The sequence below is a fragment of the Myxine glutinosa genome, chromosome 1 (genome assembly GCF_964187855.1).
Source record: "Myxine glutinosa chromosome 1, kmMyxGlut1.1, whole genome shotgun sequence".
NCBI lineage: Eukaryota > Metazoa > Chordata > Myxini > Myxiniformes > Myxinidae > Myxine > Myxine glutinosa.
In genome coordinates this window covers 219094159-219115258 of record NC_136261.1, presented here as the reverse complement: position 1 = coordinate 219115258, position 21100 = coordinate 219094159, and the positions used below count along the sequence as shown (strand labels likewise).

The 21100-nt window shown below is 48.2% G+C and overlaps 1 protein-coding gene across 3 annotated transcripts in view; it reads left to right on the top strand.

Moving 5' to 3' along the window:
* Nucleotides 1-17143: 17143 nt before the first annotated feature.
* LOC137434299 (uncharacterized) overlaps nucleotides 17144-21100 on the top strand; it is a 155513-nt gene continuing 151556 nt past the window's right edge. For 2 of the 3 annotated variants that reach the window (XR_013624430.1, XM_078783930.1), the window contains exons 1-2: nucleotides 17184-17283; nucleotides 18111-18168. Coding sequence is in view for 2 of the 3 variants with exons in the window: in XM_078783930.1 (XP_078640056.1) it covers nucleotides 17203-17283; nucleotides 18111-18168 (139 nt within the window). In the remaining variant the exon portion in view is untranslated. Of the gene's footprint in view, nucleotides 17284-18110; nucleotides 18169-21100 lie in introns of all 3 variants that reach the window. The other variant, XM_068127200.2, reaches the window with a different exon arrangement.

The window sequence follows — 21100 nt, the reverse complement described above, 5'->3', positions numbered from 1 at the left end:
CACTGAAGACGACAACAGACAAGGCCATGGTGTTGATCGATAAGCTGATCGCGGGTCCAGATGACACACCAGCTGACAACGCAACTGCCGATCGCGGATCCTGGAACGACGACCTGAACGAGTCCCTGGGCCGCGACAATGAGATCTCCGCTTCCGAAGATTGTTCTTCCATTGTTGATATTACTGATAATGATTTTGATTACACATTTGCGGACCTCAGAGCATTTCAGGCTGCCAGGACGCCGATTACTCTGGACACCAACATGTCGCATGTAGACGTAAAAAGTACCTAAGGGAGACTTCTCATTTTTTCTCGATGTGTAAGGCTATGACTGTTGCTGGCCGCCTACGCCGCAAGCCTACGCCACCTGAGAATAATGTTACTGATGATGTTACTAATGATGATGTGGGCCACTTGCAAGGGTCCCCGACTGATGATTATGTCTCAATGCAGGCTTTGCCTCTTTATGTTTCACGAGCTCACCTTTATGTCTCACAAGCTCACAGTGAGTCAACGTCACTGACCCAATCCTGGATTTGGACCCAACTGCACACCCAAGCCTGGATGGTGAGGAACTCAACATTGGAGATACTCTGAGTTCCGAATCTGATTGTTTTGGAGATTCGTCCATGGATAACAGCGATGGAAGCAGCATCGCCTCGGACGATCTCGACTTTGACCCAAAGGAAGTTGCTCTCCCTCCTTTGAAATCCGTTATGCTTTGTTTTATGGCCATAGGTTTGAGCCACCTGATACTGACGATGTTGTGTCTTCCCCAGATCACCAGCATGTAAGGGACCTCATGAACATGAATATCGATTGAGCGCTGACGATTTCCAAGGATTTCTCCTGGGGAAGCCTGGGCGAGCTCCAGTCGGGGAGGAGTCCGGCCGCACCTCTGTGGACCAAGGGTGGGTCAGGAGATCTTTCTGGGTGTGGACCCCGGTGGAACCAGAGGTCTTCGTTGGGGATCTGACACGCTATTCGATCTTCATGTCTCTACGGTCTCACCTCACACACCCATATACACCCGACTTACATCATACATCCATTAACACCCACTTACACCCAGACGCCCACGGATCTTCCTGCTGAGTGCGCTGTGCGGTACGGGGTACGAGACATGCTCACTGGGAGGCATCCGTGTGGTATGTTTAGTGAATCTTTTACACTGTCTGTTTTGCCTCACTTGGAGGTTTTTCCTTTATGCCATTTGTCCACTTTGCTTTCACGGCCTTACAGTGCATACTCACATACAGACGCGAATCATCCTACTGGGTACTGTGTGGTGCTTTGCGTGCGGGACATGCTCACCGGCTGCCTTCGCGTGATATGTTGAATGGCTTTTCTGATTTGATTTATTTCTGCTTTGTTTTGAAATAAAGGCCTTTGATTGGCTCATAGATAACTTTGTATCTTAGATCCAAAAGGGCGGTATGTAGGGAGCTATTATGCCCCTCCCCCTTTGTTATTATGCTGCTTTACCATTTACCAAGTATAACCAATTATATGTTCTGTTTTGCCTTAAAGCTTGGACTCTTTATAATACTTAAATCCTTTCTTGTGCTTTGAGGATGTGTAATATCCTAATAAGGAGTTCTTTCCTGTGTGCTCTTAGCCTGCGTGGGCACAATCTTTCAGTTCTCCTCTCCTGGCCTTGGCTACAGTTGTTATCTCTTCATAACTTTTCTAATATCCTGAATGTTGACACTTTTATGAGTATTCCCTCCCTTTGTTCTTTCTCAACCAAAGTTTCTATACAGAAAGTTGTAAACATGTTGCCACATATGGCTGACCATCTCCTTATCTGAGTTAACCTATGAGTGGCCTTGATGAGCTTCCTCTAACTAACTGAACAACAGGATGGGACTATGGTGGGGGGACCAATGAGCCCATTCTGGGACCAATGAGCCCATTCTATCTCTGTATCTTGTGAGCTAACCCCACCCCTGATATTCCTTATATAAAGCAAGGTTTAATTGATTTAATTCAGAGCATCTTGCTGTACTGTTGGTCATTTCTTGTGAGTTTCAGTGCAACTTTGCTGTCCTCAAGCTTGTGTAATCGAGTTCTAATAAATATATCCGTTGCTCCTTTTCTCTGAGTCTTCTGAGTCCCAAGTTCTAAGTCTCAATCCAACATATATATATTAGTGCAGCGGCATAGCAAAAATTTAAGAAGAATTGTGCATTTTGTGATGGAAGCACCAAATTTGGCACAATGATAGAATGTTATATTTAGAACATTTTCAGATATGGAACCACTTTGAAATTCACCCAAGGTCGCCGCCATATTGGATTTCAAAATGGCGGCTTTAAAAATCTGTAACCCTTAGGGGGGGGTGGCGGAAACAAATCCTACAGGCACAATTATTGCCCCATTCACCCTATATCTTTTCTAACATCAGTAGACACATTACAGCGGCGATTCTGAGCTCAAGGGAACATCTAGGGGTCTGGGGAGTGAAAAATTTGAAAATTTCGGCCAAAAATACCCCTAAAAGAGGTCATTTGGTGTCAAATTTGTGATGGAAGCACCAAATTTGGCACAATGATAGAATGTTATATTTAGAACATTTTCAGATATGGAACCACTTTGAAATTCACCCAAGGTCGCCGCCATATTGGATTTCAAAATGGCGGCTTTAAAAATCTGTAACCCTTAGGGGGGGTGGCGGAAACAAATCCTACAGGCACAATTATTGCCCCATTCACCCTATATCTTTTCTAACATCAGTAGACACATTACAGCGGCGATTCTGAGCTCAAGGGAACATCTAGGGGTCTGGGGAGTGAAAAATTTGAAAATTTCGGCCAAAAATACCCCTAAAAGAGGTCATTTGGTGTCAAATTTGTGATGGAAGCACCAAATTTGGCACAATGATAGAATGTTATATTTAGAACATTTTCAGATATGGCCACACAGTTGACATCGCACGTGACAAAGCCGAATGCCTCAACTCTGTGTTCGCCTCAAAATCCTTAGTCCCAAACCCATCTCTCTCTGTTCCCACCTTTCCCAGTCGAACCCAACTGCTCCTGGACTCTGTGTCCTTCTCTCCTGACAAGGTGGAGGAGTTTTTGTCAAACCTCGACTCTGATTCTGCAACTGGACCAGACGGCATCAGCCCACGGGTCCTAAAATCCTGCTCTGCCGCTCTATCTCGCCCTCTCTCTGTTCTTTTCACCCTATCTTTTGCTCAAGGTCATCTGCCAGCATCCTGGAAATCAGCTAACATTACCGCTTTACACAAAAAAGGTGCAAAAACAGATCCTTGCAACTACAGACCAATCAGCCTGCTCCCAATTATCAGCAAAGTCATGGAATCCATCATTGCTTCGGATATGAAATCTTTCCTCTTCTCCAATGGCTTGATCTCTGATCATCAATTTGGTTTCAGACCAGGTCACTCTACTCTGGACATGCTGCTTCTGCTGTCTCAACAATGGATGGAGGTCCTCAATGCCAAACAGGAAATCAGAGCTGTCTCCCTTGACATATCAAGGGCCTTTGATACGGTCTGGCACCCAGCTCTGCTCACCAAACTCTCCTCCTATGGTATCCATGGAAATCTCCATGCATGGCTTGCGGACTTCCTCTCTGGTCGTAGTCAACGTGTGGCCCTGAATGGATTTCTCTCATCTCCCCTTCCTGTTCAGGCTGGAGTTCCCCAAGGAAGTGTGCTGGGCCCTGTGCTTTTTCTGGTCTTTATCAATGATCTCTCTGACTCTCTGGAAAATCCTCTCTATCTCTTTGCTGATGACTCCACTCTCTGCCGCTCCATTCCTCTTCCCTCAGATCGGCAGTCTGCAGCCTCCTCACTCTATGAAGACCTGGACAAAATCACAGACTGGTCAAACAAGTGGAACATGTCTTTCAATCCTGACAAATCTCACTCTCTTACTATGTCTCTCCGAAAAGATCGACTGGACAACCCTCCCATCTACTTTCTCAACAATCCTCTCCAAGAAGTTCTGTCACTCAAGCTTTTGGGTCTCACTATCTGCCATGATCTTTCTTGGGAAAACCACATTTCCAAGCTGGCCTCCAAAGCCAGTCGCCGACTGGGCATCCTCCGTCGTGCGAAGTCCTTCCTCGACACACCTGAGCTCCTCACCACATACAAGGCTTTCATCCGCAGCTCAATGGAATACTGTTCTCCCCTATGGGCTGGTGCTCCTGCCTCACACCTGGCTCGGCTTCACGCTGTTGAATCCAAAGCTTTCAAAATCATTGGAATCTCCCGCGATGAAGCTATCTCTGAGGGCCTTTCACTCACTCACCGCAGGCAGGTAGGTGGCCTTTCTGTCTTCTACCGACTCCTCTCCGGCCTTGCTCCCCCAGCTCTCTCTGTGCTCTGTCCCCCAAATATTCCTACAGGTCGCACAAGATCTGCCAGCAACCCTCTGATGGTTAAACTGCCGAAATCTCGGCTCTCTGCTCACCTTCACTCTTTCATTCCTCTTTTCTCCCGCCTGTGGAACAAACTCCCACACTCCCTTCAATCCCTCTCCTCCCTCCAGGTCTTTAAAACAGCTGTTCACCACCATCTCTTATCTTCCCCGATCCATAACCTTGATCTTTTCTACCCCCACTAATTCACCCCAGATCCACCTTGTTTGAAATTCCAACTTCTTTCCTGGAAATCCTGGCAGTGTCCATATGTTTATACCTCTCCCACCCCCCCCCCCGCCTTCACATGCTTCCCCCCCCTTCACATGCCTCCCCCCCAAAGCCCTCTCCCTCCCACAGATCTCTCGATGTCTCCATGTCTCTCGGTGCCTGCTCTCAAATGTTGTGTTTGTGTCCTTCCCCCTCTCTCCCCATCTTGTCTACCGCTCCCGATGTTATTTGTTTTATGTGTCTGTTTGTCTTTCTGTGTGATTAATGTTCGCTCTTTCACGAGCCTCGATCTTGTATACAAAAAAAAAAAAAAAAAAAAAAAATTCAGGGGGGGTCGTGTATTGTCCTGTAGATAAAACATGCTGGTCCGTTGATTAACCCCTAATTAAACGACTTTTTTGTTTGTTTGCTCCATCCAGGTTTCAATCATGTCGAAGCAGTTCAAGTTAGTTCATGTTACCAAGCATGTAACTTCAACGCCAAAGACGCCACTGGACTGGGAACTCTGTGTTCTGTGTCAAGTTGATATAGGAGAGTCCCTACAGTGTCCTGCTGTCACGAAAAGAACTGATGCAGGTGCTGGATACAAGACACTTGAAGACAATCTATCAGCATTCAATAAACTAGGCAAGCTGCCACAAGACGTGGACTTGCAACGACTGGATGAAGGCCAAGGGATAGCTGCCACTCTAGCTGCCCACCAAGCCAAGTGGCACAAGTCATGCAGGGTGAAATATAACACTACCAAGCTACAGCGGGTACAGAAGAGAAGTCATTCAGAGGGAAGCCCTATCCCCAGTACAATCACAGATAAGTACAAGCTTACTAGGTCTCAGGCAGCTTGTGTTGATAGCATATGCGACAATTTGTGCTTCTTCTGCCAGCAAGAGCTTGGTTTGGAGTTTCATCAAGCAGCGACATTGGAACTAGATAAACACGTTCGCAAGGCTGCAGAGTTTCTTCAGGATACCACTTTGTTAGCCCAACTGAGTGCCGGGGACATGGTCGCAAGAGAGGCCAAGTACCATAAGAAATGTTTGACATCCCTATACAACCGCGTGAGGGCAGCAAAAAAGCTTGCTGAGCAAAGCCAGAGCACGGTAGATGTCATGTCATTTCAGCAATAGTCCTTGCTGAACTGGTAACGTACATAGAGGAAACTGCTAAAGAAGAAGACACTGCTCCTGTATTCAAGATGGCAGACCTCACCAAGCTCTACACAATGAGAATGGAACAGTTCGGAGTTGTGCTGGAAACACGAGTCCATACAACCAGACTCAAGGAGCGTATCCTGGCACACTTCCCTGACCTGCAGGAGCACAGGCAGGGAAGAGATGTCCTGCTGGTGTTTCAGGAAGACATTGGCAGTGCATTAGCCAAGGCATGTCAACATGATATTGACAGTGATGTTGTGCACCTGGCACGAGCTGCAGGGATTATAAGGAAGGATATGTTCCAGTCATCTCAGCCTTTCAATGGGTCCTTCTCAAACAAATGTCAAGAAGAGTCTGTGCCACAACTGCTGCTGACAATGGTCTCCATGATTTTAGAGGGCGCAGGCATCAAAGATCAGGCATGTCAGTCATCGGCATCGGCATCTGTGACAATAGCTCAACTTCTCAAATACAACAGTGTGAAGCATGAGAGGAGAGGTGCAGGCACAGACGTACGACACAGCATTAGTCAAGAGACTCCTTTGCCAATATATCTTGGCTTGATGCTTCAAGCCCATACGAGAAAGAGGGAACTGGTTGACACATTATCTGGACTAGGGATCAGCATTGCCTATGATAGAGTGCTACGGATCTCTGCAGAGCTGGGGAACGGGGTCTGTCAGCGCTTTCGGGCGGAGAAGGTGGTCTGTCCCCCAAAGCTCCGCGGTGGAGTGTTCACCACATCAGCTGTGGATAATATAGACCACAATCCCAGTTCCACGACAGCACACGACTCCTTCCACGGAACTGGTATTTCATTGATACAACATCCAGACTATGACAATCAAGGCACAGACCGAGGTATTGTCATCATCGGGGGTGTCTCAAATGTCAAGACTGTGGAGGACCTTCCACGGTATTACACAGATGTACAACCAGTTAGTTCACTTGCCAAAAGCCACCCTGTACCAGCTGGAACCCAGGCGTCGCTGCAGAGGAATCCTGCACAAGCTGAACTGGATAAAGAGAAGAGGTGGCTCCAGACTGTGAAGGATGCATGTGACAGTGGTGACACACAGAATCCAGGAAACATTTCTTGGGCTGCACATCACGCAGAGAACCAATCGGCCAAGGATACTAGTATCACAATCACACCCACTGCCTTGCTTCCCCTCTTCCATGACCAAGCCCACTCAGTGCCAATGATCCGCCATGCCATGGATGTCGTGAAAGCAGCGATCAATGAGCTAAACCCTGGACAGATACCCGTCGTCACACTGGACCAACCACTTTATGCGATCGCCAAGCAGGTGCAATGGAACTGGCCAGACACACATGGTGAAGATCTCTTTGTGGTCATGCTGGGTGGTCTACACACAGAGATGGCAGCTTTGAAGACAGCAGGAGACTGGCTGCAAGACAGCGGTTGGACACAGGCATTGGTTCAGGCAGAGATAGCAACAGCTGGCACAGCAGACTCCTTCTTGCGTGCAGCTCACGTCAGCCGTACAAGACGCGCCCACCAAGTAACTGTTGCTGCCCTACACATACTGCAGCATCGTGCATATGGCATATACAACGAAAGAGCAACTGCAAGAGATGAGGAACCATTGGAGTTCGAGGCATGGTGTGACCAGAGAGCAGCGGCATGTCCACAGTTTCAGTACTGGGCCACTGTACTTAACCTGGAGCTCTGTATATTCCTCTACATACGTTCACTGAGAGAGTCCAACTTCACGCTGTACATGGACACCCTACCAGAGCTAGCTACATGGTTCGCTGCATTGGACCATATCCACTATGCTCGCTGGTTACCAGTCCACATCAGGGACATGGTTGGCATTGCAGAGAAACACCCAGATGTTGCTGCCAAGTTCCATGCGGGGCACTTCACATCCAAGAAGACTAGGCATGCTTTCTCCGCCATCTCCCTAGACCAGGCTCATGAACAAAACAATGCCACGGTCAAAGGCGATGGCGGGGCAGTGGGCCTAACTGAAAATCCAAGTGCCCTTCGACGGTGGATGGTGGCTGGCCCCGAAGTTGCTCGGGTCATCACAGAATTTGAGACCTCACAGCAACTGCGCCAAAGGGGAGAGCACACCCACCACCATGAGCAAACCGACAGTGTGCAGAAGAAGTTCGTCCAAGATGTCCGTGCACTGACAACAGTCATCGAAGAGATGGGCAGCCCCTTTGAAGAAGAAAGCACAGATTTGCTGGTCCTGGGCACACTGGAGATCTTGGGCCCAGCTGTTGTAGATACTGTGCGTACAGCTGTACAGATTGGGAGAGATCAGTTCCATTCATTTGAGAAGGAACGTCTGGCAGACAGATCCAAGCCACTCAATGATGTCATCAAACGCAACAAACTCCCGTTGTTTTCATCCATCAAGGTCAAAGCTGCCCAGAAGAGCAAACAACAAGTAGCCTCTGCAAAGTGTGATTCAGAGCTCTTCTCCAGACTATACATCGCATGCCAAACCAGAGATGGGGGTCTCGAGCAGTTCTTCAAACATGAGAACAGCGCACATCCGCCAGCACTCTCGCAAAATGGACAGCTCCGCTTTGGTTCCAAAGCTGACTTGTTGCAGCCCTTAGAACAGCTTGTCGAAACAAAGTCGGACCCACCACAAGTATCTTCTGTGATCCTCGATGGAGCTGTAATAGTTCAAATGCTGAGCCCAGGCCAGACCAAAACATTTCTTGACTATGCCACAAAAGTATTCGTTCCATACATTATGTCACAGCTTCAACATCGATCTCGTCTCGATCTAGTGTGGGACCGCTATGCAAAGTCAGGCAGCCTGAAGGCAACTGCAAGGACCAACAGAGGCAAGGGAATACGCAGACGTGTCACTGGCTCTGCCCTCCTACCAGGCAACTGGCACAGTTTCCTCCGTGTCGACGAGAACAAGGAGGAACTCTTCAGCTTTCTGTCTAAGCAGGTCACGGAGTCCATCGATGTGCCAGACAAACAGCTGATTGCTACTGACGGTGAACGGGTAATGTGCATGATGTATGTTAGTGTGTGTTAGTGAAAGTTTTATTCGTGACCACCTACACCAAAGGAATTCACATTTAATTTACATCACGGTATTGTTCATGCTTACACCAACAGGTCATTGCTGTACCACCATGTGCAGACACAGCCGCTTTGGCCCCGTGCAATCACGAGGAAGCAGACACGCGCATGATGCTCCACGCAGCAGCTGCTATGAAATCTGGACACCGCAGAGTACTCATCCGCACCGTGGACACAGATGTGGTGGTTCTCGCTGTGTGGATGGCCCAGGAGCTTAATGAGGTAGTGGACGAACTCTGGTTAGCGCTTGGAACCGGAAAGAACTTCCGCTACATAGCAGCACACGAGCTGTCTGCTACCCTGGGACCAGACAAAGCCAAGGCACTGCCAATCTTCCATGCAATCACAGGGTGTGATACCGTCTCGAACTTTGCAGGTCGTGGCAAGAAAACAGCATGGGCAGTATGGGAAACTTTTCCAGAAGTGACCAATGCATTCCTGGACCTGGCATCTGCACCAAGTGAGATCTCTGAGGATACACTGGCAACCCTGGAGAGATACGTAGTGCTTCTGTACGACCGCACATGCACATGTTCTGAGGTGAATCTGGCAAGAAAGAAACTCTTTGCAAAGAAATCTCGATCCATTGAAGCAATACCTCCAACACAGGCCGCCCTAGTACAACATGTGAAGAGAGCAACTTACCAGGGTGGACATTGTTGGGGACAGTCTCTTGTCCCACACTGCTATCTCCCATCACCATGCGACTGGGGGTGGGTGGACAATGACGGACAGTTCGATCCTCTGTGGACAACACTACCAGAAGCTGCCAAATCCTGCTATGAACTCATCTGTTGTTGGTGCGAAAACGGTTGCAGTGGGAGATGCAAGTGCAAGAAAGCGGCTCTGAAATGCACAGCACTGTGTGCCTGTGATGGTGACTGCTCACATTGAGTTGGAACTGTGACACTTGGCATGGCTTGATGCAATACGCTCGCTAGTTCTCTTGCTGAACGTGTGTATACAATGTACGTAATATGGGATTATCAGTTGCTTATGTGCATTAAAACATATTTCAATACAACCATTCAATTCATTGACCTCAGAAATGTACATCTAGACACCAGAATCAAGTATCTAGCTGGCATAGAACCAGAGATATCGGTCAGCAGATTTTCGGAAGCCGCCATCTTGGAATCCAATATGGCGTCAGTAAATCAACTTCTAAGTAGAACCATTCAATTCCTTGACCTCAAGTTTGTACATCCAGACACTAAAATCAAGGCTGTAGCTGGTATAGAACCAGAAATATTTGTAATTAAAGATTTTTAAGCCGCCATTTTGAAATCCAATATGGCGGCCACATTGGGGTGAATTACAAAGTGGTTCCATATCTGAAAATGTTCTCCATATAATATTCTATCATTCTGCCAAATTTGGTGCTTCCATCACAAAATGCACAATTGGTTTGCTATGCCGCTGCACTAACAGGCACGGGACCAGTGGGGCTATTGATTGTATGGGCGTGGCGTGCGCGCGGTTGTTGGAGCCACGCCCCCCGAAGAGTGCTTTTGCGTTATAAATGATTTATGAGTTCCGGTCGCGAGGCGAGTTAGTTCTGTTGGAATAAAGGAGCTTTGAACAGCTGAGAAGTGTCTCGCCCTCTCGTCATCCGCAACTCCTACATTGGTGAACCCGTCTTGCTCTCGACGTTTTCGGAGCTTCAAACGAACATGGCGACAAGCGCAGTTTCGATTAAACTGCCGGAGTTTTGGGAACGACAAGCGGCCGTCTGGTTCGCACAAGCTGAGGCTCAATTCGCCATTCGGAACATTTCTGCCGACGCCATGATGTATTATTATGTCGTGTCTGCGCTCAGCGGCTCCACTGCGACCAGAATGGTGAGCCTTATTCAGGATCCTCCGAGGGACCGCAAGTACGAAGACACTAAAAGTAAAAGCGCTGCTGCTCGTAACCTTCGAGCGCACTGAGGCCGAGCGCGCCCGCGAACTACTTTCTCTACCCGGGCTGGGCGACCAAGCCGTCGGAGCTTATGGACCACATGTTGTCTCTACTGGGCAGCCACCGACCATGTTTCCTCTTCAAAGAACTGTTCTTGCAACAGCTGCCAGGTCAGGTACGGTCATCCCTGCCCAACTCGTCTGTTATTGTTAAGGATTTCCACGCCCTGGCCAGGGAAGCAGACAAGTATTTCTCTGCCAGACAGCAATGTAGTGCGGCCGCATGGGACCGCGGCCCTGTCGAGCCTGCGCCGCTGGCGGACACCGTCACGGCCGCCATTACGGCCCAGCGGCGGAAGGCCCCAGGCTTGTGCTTTTACCACGCAAGGTTTGGGCCCAAGGCCAAGACATGCCGGCCACCCTGCAGCTTCAGCGAGTCGGGAAACTGGGTGGCCGGCGCTCGTTAACTGCCATGAGCGTCGGCTGTTCGGGCAGTTTGCTGTTCATTTCGGACACCGACTCAGGACGTCGTTTCCTCTGCGACACAGGGGCCCAGGTGAGCGTTCTACCTGCGTCGGCATTGGACCGGGAGGCCAGGAGTCATGGCCCCGCCCTGGAAGCCGCCAACGGCAGTGCTATTCAGACTTTTAGCAAACGGACTGTGCTTGGGTGGGCAGCGGTTTACTTGGGATTTTGTCACGGCGAGGGTGTCCACCCCCTTGCAGGGCGCTGATTTCCTCTGTGCCAACGGCCTATTGGTGGATGTAAAAAATCGGCGGCTCATTAATGCGGAGACATTCAGTTCTCATCCATGCTCGCTGAGCGGGTCCGCCTCGACGAGGCTTACGTGCACACTCTCGATCTCCGATGAGTTCGCCCGCCTCCTCACCGAGTTCCCGGCCCTTACACGGCCCACCTTTTCGGCCGTTGCCACCAAGCACGGGGTGGAGCATCACATTCCGACCACAAGCCCGCCTGTCTATGCCTGGGCTCGACGCCTCGACCCGGGGAAACTCGCTATCGCAAAGGCGGAGTTCGACACATTGGAGTGTCTTGGCATCGTGCGACGGTCCGACAGCCCGTGGGCCTTGCCTCTCCACATTGCGCCGAAGTCGGGTGGCGGTTGGCGCCTGTGCGGAGATTATCGCCGCCTCAACGACGCGACTATCCCCGACCGCTACCCAATCCCGCACATCCAGGATTTTTATGCCCACTTGGCCGGTAAAGTTTTTTTTTCTAAGGTGGACCTCGTTTGTGGTTACCACCAGGTCCCCGTCCAGCTGCAGGACGTTCCTAAGACCGCGGTGATTACACCGTTCGGGCTTTTCGAATTCCTCCGTATGCCTTTTGGACTGAAGAACGCGGCCCAGGCTTTCCAGCGCCTGATGGACAGCATGTTGCGGGATTTACCGTTTCTGTTCATCTACCTGGACAATATCTTCATCAGCAGCGCTTCCAGGATGGAGCACATGCTTCACCTCCGAGCGCTCTTTGAACGCCTCACTCAGCACGGCCTTATTATTAACCCAGCCAAGTGCTTGTTAGGGGTGGCCTCAATTGACTTTCTTGGCCACCGCATCATGAAGGAGGGGGCCATCCCACTGCCATCTAAAGTGGAGGCTGTGAAAGGTTTTCCGCGCCCCCTCACCGTCAAGGCCCTGCAGGAGTTTTTGGGCATGGTGAACTTTTCCCATCATTTTGTGCCTCATGCGGCCCAGCTGATGCGGCCTCTTTATGAGGCCCTCAAGGGCAAGCCTACCAAACGCACCATTGACTGGACCGAGGAGATGGCCACGGCTTTCACGGATGCTAAACTGGCCTTCGCCAGCGCAACCATGCTGGCGCATCGGTCGCCCGATGCACCGATTGCTCTCACCACGGACGCTTCGGACTACGCGGTTGGCAACATGCACGAGCAGTGGGTCAACGGGGCGTGGCAGCCGCTTGCTTTTTTTCCCCGGCAGCTCCGCCCTAACGAAAGAAAGTACAGTACCTTCGATCGTGAGCTCCAAGGCCTCTACCTAGCTGTCTGAAACTTCCGTTACCTGTTGGAAGCCCGCCCGTTCACGGCGTTTGTGGACCACAAGCCCCTGGTTTTTGCCATGGCAAAGGTCTCGGAGCCGTGGTACGCCCATCAACGAAGCCAGCTCTCCTTCATTTCCGAGTTCACGACGGACATCCAACATGTTGCTGGGGAGGATAATACGGTCGCCGATTGTCTTTCCCGGTCCATAGTCGGCGCGGTCCACCTTGGCATCGACTACGCCCGCATAGTGGCCGATCAGATCACCAACCCGGAGGTCCAGGCCTGCAGGGTGGCGGTCATGGGGCTTCGACTGACGTGCCATTCAAGGACACGGGCACCACGCTACTGTGCGACATTTCCTTGGGTCAGCCTCGCCCTCTCGTACCCACCAGCTGGAGACGGCTGGTGTTCGATGCCGTACACGGTCTTTCTCACCCGGGCAGGAAGGCGTCACAAAAGTTGGTGGCGGTGAAGTTCGTTTGGCACGGGCTCAGGAAGGATGTGCGCGACTGGGCCGACACCTGCGTCGGGTGTCAACGCTCGAAAGTGCATCGCCCCGAGCGACGGTTTGACCAGGTTAACGTTCCCCTGGTGCCATGCGACGGGCCTTTCCACGTTCTGGAGACTGGGGACAAGTCCTTCATGGTCGACATCGACAGCAAACCGGACCACCTTTCGGTGGACCCCCTCAAGCCGGCTCACTTGGACCTAGACCGGCCCCCTCGGTTGGCTCACCCCCCGAAAACGGACATTGCCCGTGCGAGTGAATTCTGGGGGGCGCATGTAGTGTAGGGGTTACCCCATTGGGACATAATCCACAGGCACGGGACCAGTGGGGCTATTGATTGTATGGGCGTGGCGTGCGAGCGGTTGTTGGAGCCACGCCCCCCCCCCCCCCCCCCCCCGAAGAGTGCTTTTGCGTTATAAATGATTTATGAGTTCCTGTCGCGAGTTAGTTCTGTTGGAATAAAGGAGCTTTAAACAGCTGAGAAGTGTCTCGTCCTCTCGTCATCCACAACTCGTGTGTGTGTGTGTGTGTGTGTGTGTGTGTGTGTGTGTGTACATAGTCATGTGAAAAAGTAAGTACACCCCATGTAAAGTTTTGACTTTTTCAATATACAGCTATTTGATCTTCATTTCAACAATATTGATAGAAAAAGGTGATATAATATAACAAATATCATGAAACATTTACATTTTGTAGTTCATTGAATAATTTAAATAAACATAAATGCAAATTTTGCATGTGGAAAAAGTAAGTACACCCCATGAAATGTTTAAAAAAAATATTTTAAACATATGTGGACATATCAATATTTGATCTTCATTTAAACAGTATATAGATAAAGGTGATCCTATTGAACAAAAAAAAACAATGAAAAATTGACAAATAATTTATTCAACAAAAAATTAACAGATGCCATTTCCTTCTGTGGAAAGAGCAAGTACACCCTTGGCTATAATAGGTGGTATTGCCCCCTTTGACAGAAGCAACCTCAAGTGGGCGTTTCTTATAACTGTCTACCAGTCTCTGACATCGACTGGGAGAATTTTTTGCCCACTCCATGCAGAATTATTTCTGCTGTGCGATGTTTGAGGGGTTTCTTGCATGCACAGCTCGTTTCAAATCCCCCCACAACATCTCGATGGGATTTAGATCTGGGCTTTGACTTGGCCATTCCAGAGCCCTCCATTTCTTTCTTTTCAGCCATTCCTTGGTGGATTTACTGGTATGTTTAGGGTCATTGTCATGTTGCAAGGTCCACCTTCGGTTGAGCTTCAACTTTCCGACAGATGGCCTTAAATTATCCTCAAGCACCCTCTGGTACAATGAAGAATTCATAGTGGATTCTATGATGGTGAGCTGCCCAAGCCCTGATGCAGCAAAGCTGTGCCAAACCATAATATTTCCACCACCATGTTTTACAGTTGGTATCAGGTTCTTGTGGTCAAATGCTGTTTTTGGTTTTCGCCAAACATCTCTTCTGGTACTGCGGCCAAATAGCTCTACCTATGACTCATCTGTCCAGAGCACATTGTTCCAGAAGTGCTGGTCTTTGCCTAGGTGTTCATTGGCAAACTTTAGTCTTGCCCTGATGTTCTTTCTGGACAGCAAAGGTTTCCTCCTGGCACACCTCCCATGTCGATCAAATTTGTGCAGCCTCTTTCTAATGGTAGACTCGTGCACTTTGGCATCAACAGTGGCAAGAGCTACCTGTCGGTCCCGTGATGACATTCTGGGGGTTCTTAGAGACTTCTTTCAGCATCTTGCAGTCTGCTCTCGGGGTGACCTTGCTGGGGCGGCCTGGCCTGAACAAGTTGGCAGTTTGGAATCTTCTCCACTTGTCGATGATCTTCCGGACAGTCGAATGATTGATTTCAAATTGTTTGGAGATCTTTTTAAATCCCTTCCCAGACTCGTAGGCATCTATAACCTTCTTTCTGAAGGCCTCAGAGAGCTCTTTTGATCTAGGCATGGTGACGTCGCACACTTCAACAACAAAGAGCAAACCAAACTAAATGTCTGAGGTTTAAATAAGACAGGTTCCTCCAAGTTCCTCTCTAACGATGTTCTAATCATTTGCACCTGAGCTGGTGCACCTGATTCTAATTTTAGGTATTTGAAGTGGTGATAAATGTAAGGGTGTACTTACTTTTTCCACATACGCAATTCGCATTTATTTTTATTTAAATTATACAATGGACTACAAAATGTAAATGTTTCATCATACTTGTTATATTATATCACCTTTATCTATCAATATTGTTGAAATGAAGATCAAATAGCTGTATGTTGAAATGTGTTGAAAAAGTCAAAACTTTACATGGGGTGTACTTACTTTTTCATGTGACTGTATGTGCATATGTGTGTGTGTGTGTGTGTGTGTGTGTGTGTGTGTGTGTGTGTGTGTGTGTGTGTGTGTGTGTGTGTGTGTGTGTGTGTGTGTGTGTGTGTGTGTGTGTGAATAAGAGAGACAGAATTGTGAGGAACAGAAATGGAAAAAACGAGATGTGTGTTGCCATTTCTCTCATGGATGGGTGAACGGATCTTATCTTCGTCAAACTTTCGGAGATTCACACCCCATTGAATTATTGAAGTATTTACTATTTTTAGTTTGTTTTCACAGATGCAAGTTAGGATGTTCTTTCAGATCACTTCAAGCAAATGCCTCTCTGAAAATACACTCCATTATAATATATTTCTACTGACAGTAAAGCAGATGTGATGTTGTAGCAAATGCAGGATTGATTTACACCCCATTTACATTCACCTGAGGCCCAAGAAATATCCATGTGTAACCCATGTCCAGCCTATATGTATGGTAGCCCACGAAAAGCCCATGCACTGCCCACGTGGGCAACCCAGTTGGCCCCCAGGTGGAGTCTATGGACAAATCCAGCTGGGGCCTATGTGGGGGAACACACTTGGGACCCACAAGTTAGCCCACATAGGAATCATATGGGCTCCAGCTGGACATGCTGGCTGGGGGGATGCACCCCACCAATTTCTTTGAATTGATCTCTCTATGTCTTTTTATTTATTTGATTTTATTTGTCTTTGAATTGCCAGTCGAAGGAAAATTTCCATGTTTTTACGTGGACCACAATAAAGATCATGAATATGAAAATCTGCAAAAGTGCAAAACGCCTCCACCCGCCTCCCAGAAACGCACGGTGGAACTCTGGAAGGTCCAAAGACAAGCTTGGCCAAGGGCCCCCGCCTGACTCCCACATTTATTCAGATTTATTTTCCTCTTCATTTCGTATCTCTCCGAAACCGATGCTAACATAATAAATTAGTTTGAGGACGTTGGTGTCACAAAAGGATCGAGTTAAACTGAAAACAATGGCCTGGACAAATCGTTTCCATGGAGACCGCCATGTTGTCAAAGGGTGCCAAGCACTCCGTTCCGTTGGAGTGCTTGCTTGAGCGCTTTGAATCAAGCAAGCCGCTTGCTAATGGAACACTCATCCTGAACATGTCAAACCCATAACTCTCCTGGGCCGCTTTATGTTAATCACATTATTATTATGAATTATGATCACATTATGATTATCACATTATGATTATGATTATTATGATTATATGACATTATGATTATGACATTATGATTATCACATCACATTATGATTATGATTATAAACACCGAACAATCGACTTCATCATTAATTTATATTTTTTGACCAAATTAACAGGAGAGTAGAATCATAATGGATTCATCTTGTGCAGTAAATGTATTCTGAGAACTTATCAAACTGCAAATTATAAATACCACCACCAACAACAACAACGACAGCAAGAACGGTGACGCAGCTGCACGTGGCAGGATTAGCCAATCAGAATCGAAACGCCTCCTGTCCTCACAAATTCAAATATCGCGCGATTTCGTTTGGCGAATTTGGTGTTCGTAATGGAGTCAAAAGGTTTGCGCGCTGGTTTGCTGAAGAATGAGATGCGATATTATCGTGTCATGGAAGATATTTTCTTCAAGGTCAGAGTTCATTTTACCGTGTGTCTTCTTTGACAATGTATCAAACCAAACGTTTGTCTTGCTAATACCCAATAGCCATATGTATGGTGAACCAAGAAATAGGAGACTCGCTTCGTTTCGGCGACTAATAGTAATAGTAATGCAACATTTGGTTTTTTTGATGGAGTCTTGTCATGTTTTGCTGCGTCGGACCGCAAAACTCGGCAAAAAGGTTGAAAAAGAAAATAATTCACATGTATGAACACGTCAAACTCGAAACCTCGAGGAGGAACGGTGCCCAGCTGATGATCCATGCAGTCGGTAAACTTGTCATTTGCTTACAGTTACGGGTTAAGGTTCTTGCTTTAGGTCGTAAGGGAACTATGTTTTGAGGTTTACAATTTAAATAAAGTTGAATATGGGATGTTGTGAAATTAACATCATTTACAACAATCCTGTAAATTACTTATTTTTAAGTTTAGGAACAACCAATACTGTACAATTAATTACATGCATTTTAAAAATGAGAACTGAAAATCATGAGAGAATTGTGAGGAACAAGAACAACAAAAAAAACTGTGTGTGTGTGTGTGTGTGTGTGTGTGTGTGTGTGTGTGTGTGTGTGTGTGTGTGTGTGTGTGTGTGTGTGTGTGTGTGTGTGTGTGTGTGTGCGTGTGCGCGTGTGTTTTTTCATACGGATTTTCTCACCTTCAATGAGAAGATAATAGCAATCATTTTATGCATTAAAAAATGATAATACTTTGTCCATTTAGCATTTCCAAATGGTTCAATGCTCTCAACACCATCCTCTTCCGACCCTCCCAATTTTTCTTTGCTTCTTTCCATAGTACTCGCATGAATTCCATGGTTCTCCTGAGGTCAATTTGACAATTGAAATCCCCTCGGGTAAGGTTTCTTTTTAAAGTTTGCAAGATGAGTTTCTTTCATTTGATATATTGTTCAGGTGTGGTGTATAGATAGGTTAGTTCAAGCTTACTATTTTTCACAGTTACTTACACCGCCAAAGGTGGAAGGAAGTTGTGTTTTCGTTTTCACTTCTGTCTGTCTGTGAGGAGGATATATCAAAGTGTTGTGGATGGATTCGGTGGAGAGGTTAGGTGTGTGACAAGGAAAAACTGATTCGATTTCGGTGAAGATCCGGATCCGGATTCAGATACAGAAGTAGAATTTTTAAAATGATTCTTAATCATTGAGGAATGGGGCCAAAAACGATATATTATCTAAATATCTATAAAGCTCAGTTGACTTTTTGTTCCACCAAATAACAGCGAAACAGAGTTGAGTAAAAGGATGAAAATTCTACAGATGCTGTGATAAATAACTACCTCTGTCGTGTCGGTTTGAATGTTTGAAAGAGAATAGATGTCTGGATCAATTTTTGAATTAAATTTAAATCCCGATTAATTATATATAAACAATTCTGGAAGTGTACGGATTTGGTAATACGGCTTCTTCTTCCTGATCGGCATCACACTTAACTCAGAATTGTGAGCCACATTCACTCAAACGTGAACCACTCCCCTTCCTCTCCTGCCTCCCCCTCCCCCTCCCCTCCTCCGCCTCCCCTCCTCCCCTTCCCCTCCTCCCCTTCCCCTCCTCCCCCTTCCCCTCCTCCCCCTCCCCTCCTCCCCCTCCCCTCCTCCCCCTTCCCCTCCTCCCCCTTCCCCTCCTCCCCCTTACCCTCCTCCCCCTTACCCTCCTCCCCTTACCCTCCTCCCCTTACCCTCCTCCCCTTACCCTCCTCCCCTTACCCTCCTCCCCCTTACCCTCCTCCCCTTACCCTCCTCCCCTTCCCCTCCTCCCCTTCCCCTCCTCCCTTCCCCTCCTCCCTTCCCCTCCTCCCTTCCCCTCCTCCCTTCCCCTCCTCCCCTTCCCCTCCTCCCCTTCCCCTCCTCCCCTTCCCCTCCTCCCCTTCCCCTCCTCCCCTTCCCCTCCTCCCCTTCCCCTCCTCCCCTTCCCCTCCTCCCCTTCCCCTCCTCCCCTTCCCCTCCTCCCCTTCCCCTCTTCCCCTTCCCCTCTTCCCCTTCCCCTCCCCTCTTCCCCTCTTCTCCTCCCCTTCCTTTCCTCTCCTCCCCTTCCTTTCCTCTCCTCCCTTTCCTCTCCTCCCCTTCCTTTCCTCTCCTCCCCTTCCTTTCCTCTCCTCCCCTTCCTTTCCTCTCCTCCCCTTCCTTTCCTCTCCTCCCCTTCCTTTCCTCTCCTCCCCTTCCTTTCCTCTCCTCCCCTTCCTTTCCTCTCCTCCCCTTCCTTTCCTCTCCTCTCCTCCCCTTCCTTTCCTCTCCTCCCCTTCCTTTCCTCTCCTCACCTTCCTTTCCTCTCCTCCCCTTCCTTTCCTCTCCTCCCCTTCCTTTCCTCTCCTCCCCTTCCTTTCCTCTCCTCCCCTTCCTTTCCTCTTCTCACCTTCCTTTCCTTTCCTCTCCTCTCCTCCCCTTCCTTTCCTCTCCTCCCCTTCCTTTCCGCTCCTCCCCTTCCTTTCCGCTCCTCCCCTTCCTTTCCGCTCCTCCCCTTCCTTTCCTCTCCTCCCCTTCCTTTCCTCTCCTCCCCTTCCTTTCCTCTCCTCCCCTTCCTTTCCTCTCCTCCCCTTCCTTTCCTCTCCTCCCCTTCCTTTCCTCTCCTCCCCTTCCTTTCCTCTCCTCCCCTTCCTTTCCTCTCCTCCCCTTCCCCCCTCCTCCCTTCCCCTCCTCTTACCCCCCTTCCTTCCCCTCCCTCCCATCCCCTCCCCTTCCCACTTCTCCCCCTTCCCCTCCCCTTCCCCTCCTCCCTTGCCTGGCAACGCCAGGTACTTCTGCTAGTAGCATGATATTTCAAAAAGTTGTGCATGGATTATGACCAAACTTTGTGGACTTGGATAGGTGACGAGAACAAGTCAATTTGATTTTGGTTAAGGTCCGGACTCCGGCCTATCAGCTGGCTACAAAACTTAAACTGTTCAGCCGGGTAAAATTGCAATGTTAGTAAAGTAGATGAAACAGTAATGCACAGCTGGAATAACCTTTATGATGTTGACAAGTTGAGTTGTGCATCATGTGGAAGGGCATATTAAAACAAGGGGAAGCTGTAAAGTTTTGGCAATTTTATGATTATCCTCAGGTAGAAATATGAATAATGAATTCAATAAACAGACCATTTATTGAGGTATGCTAAATGCTCGGGGAGCAAGAAGATGTTTTGAGTGTGAACCCTTCATTGGAACAAAAGGGACACTTGTAAGGGACACCCTTCATTGGGACACTTGTATTTTTCAGCAATCAGAGTTCTTTATTGGACATACAAACCTGAGTTAAAGTTTGTTTTGTTTCTCTGTGCAAAATATATATATATTTGAATAAAATATTTTTGACATGATTCCACAGTTTCTTTGGTATTTGACAGTCTACGTGTAAACAAAAGGGTAATTGAGTGATTACATAACGTTTCCCCATTACACAGGTGATATGATAACATTGAAAAAATGTGTATTACGTAATAATTTTTTTTGTTCGGGATTATAAAAGCCCATGCATGTGATATTCTGTCACTTTCCCTGATTCAACACTGTTAAACGAGGCTGGTTTTTTTTCGAGTTCCTTGTACCGTTTGCAAGAAAAATCGGTAGAGACGTTCCCTGGGCTATGCCTGGTCCAACGGAACCAGCAAATACGCGAGAGAGTGGTAGCACTGTGGCAGGAGGGCTACAGACAGAGTGATATGGCAGATGTCGTCGGGATATCACAGAGTACAGTCTGTAAGATCCTGAAACGTCAACGTGAGGCGGGGAATGTGCGGCCGCGGAAACCTCCAGGACGTCCAAGATTAACCACGAGACGAGATGATCGCCAAC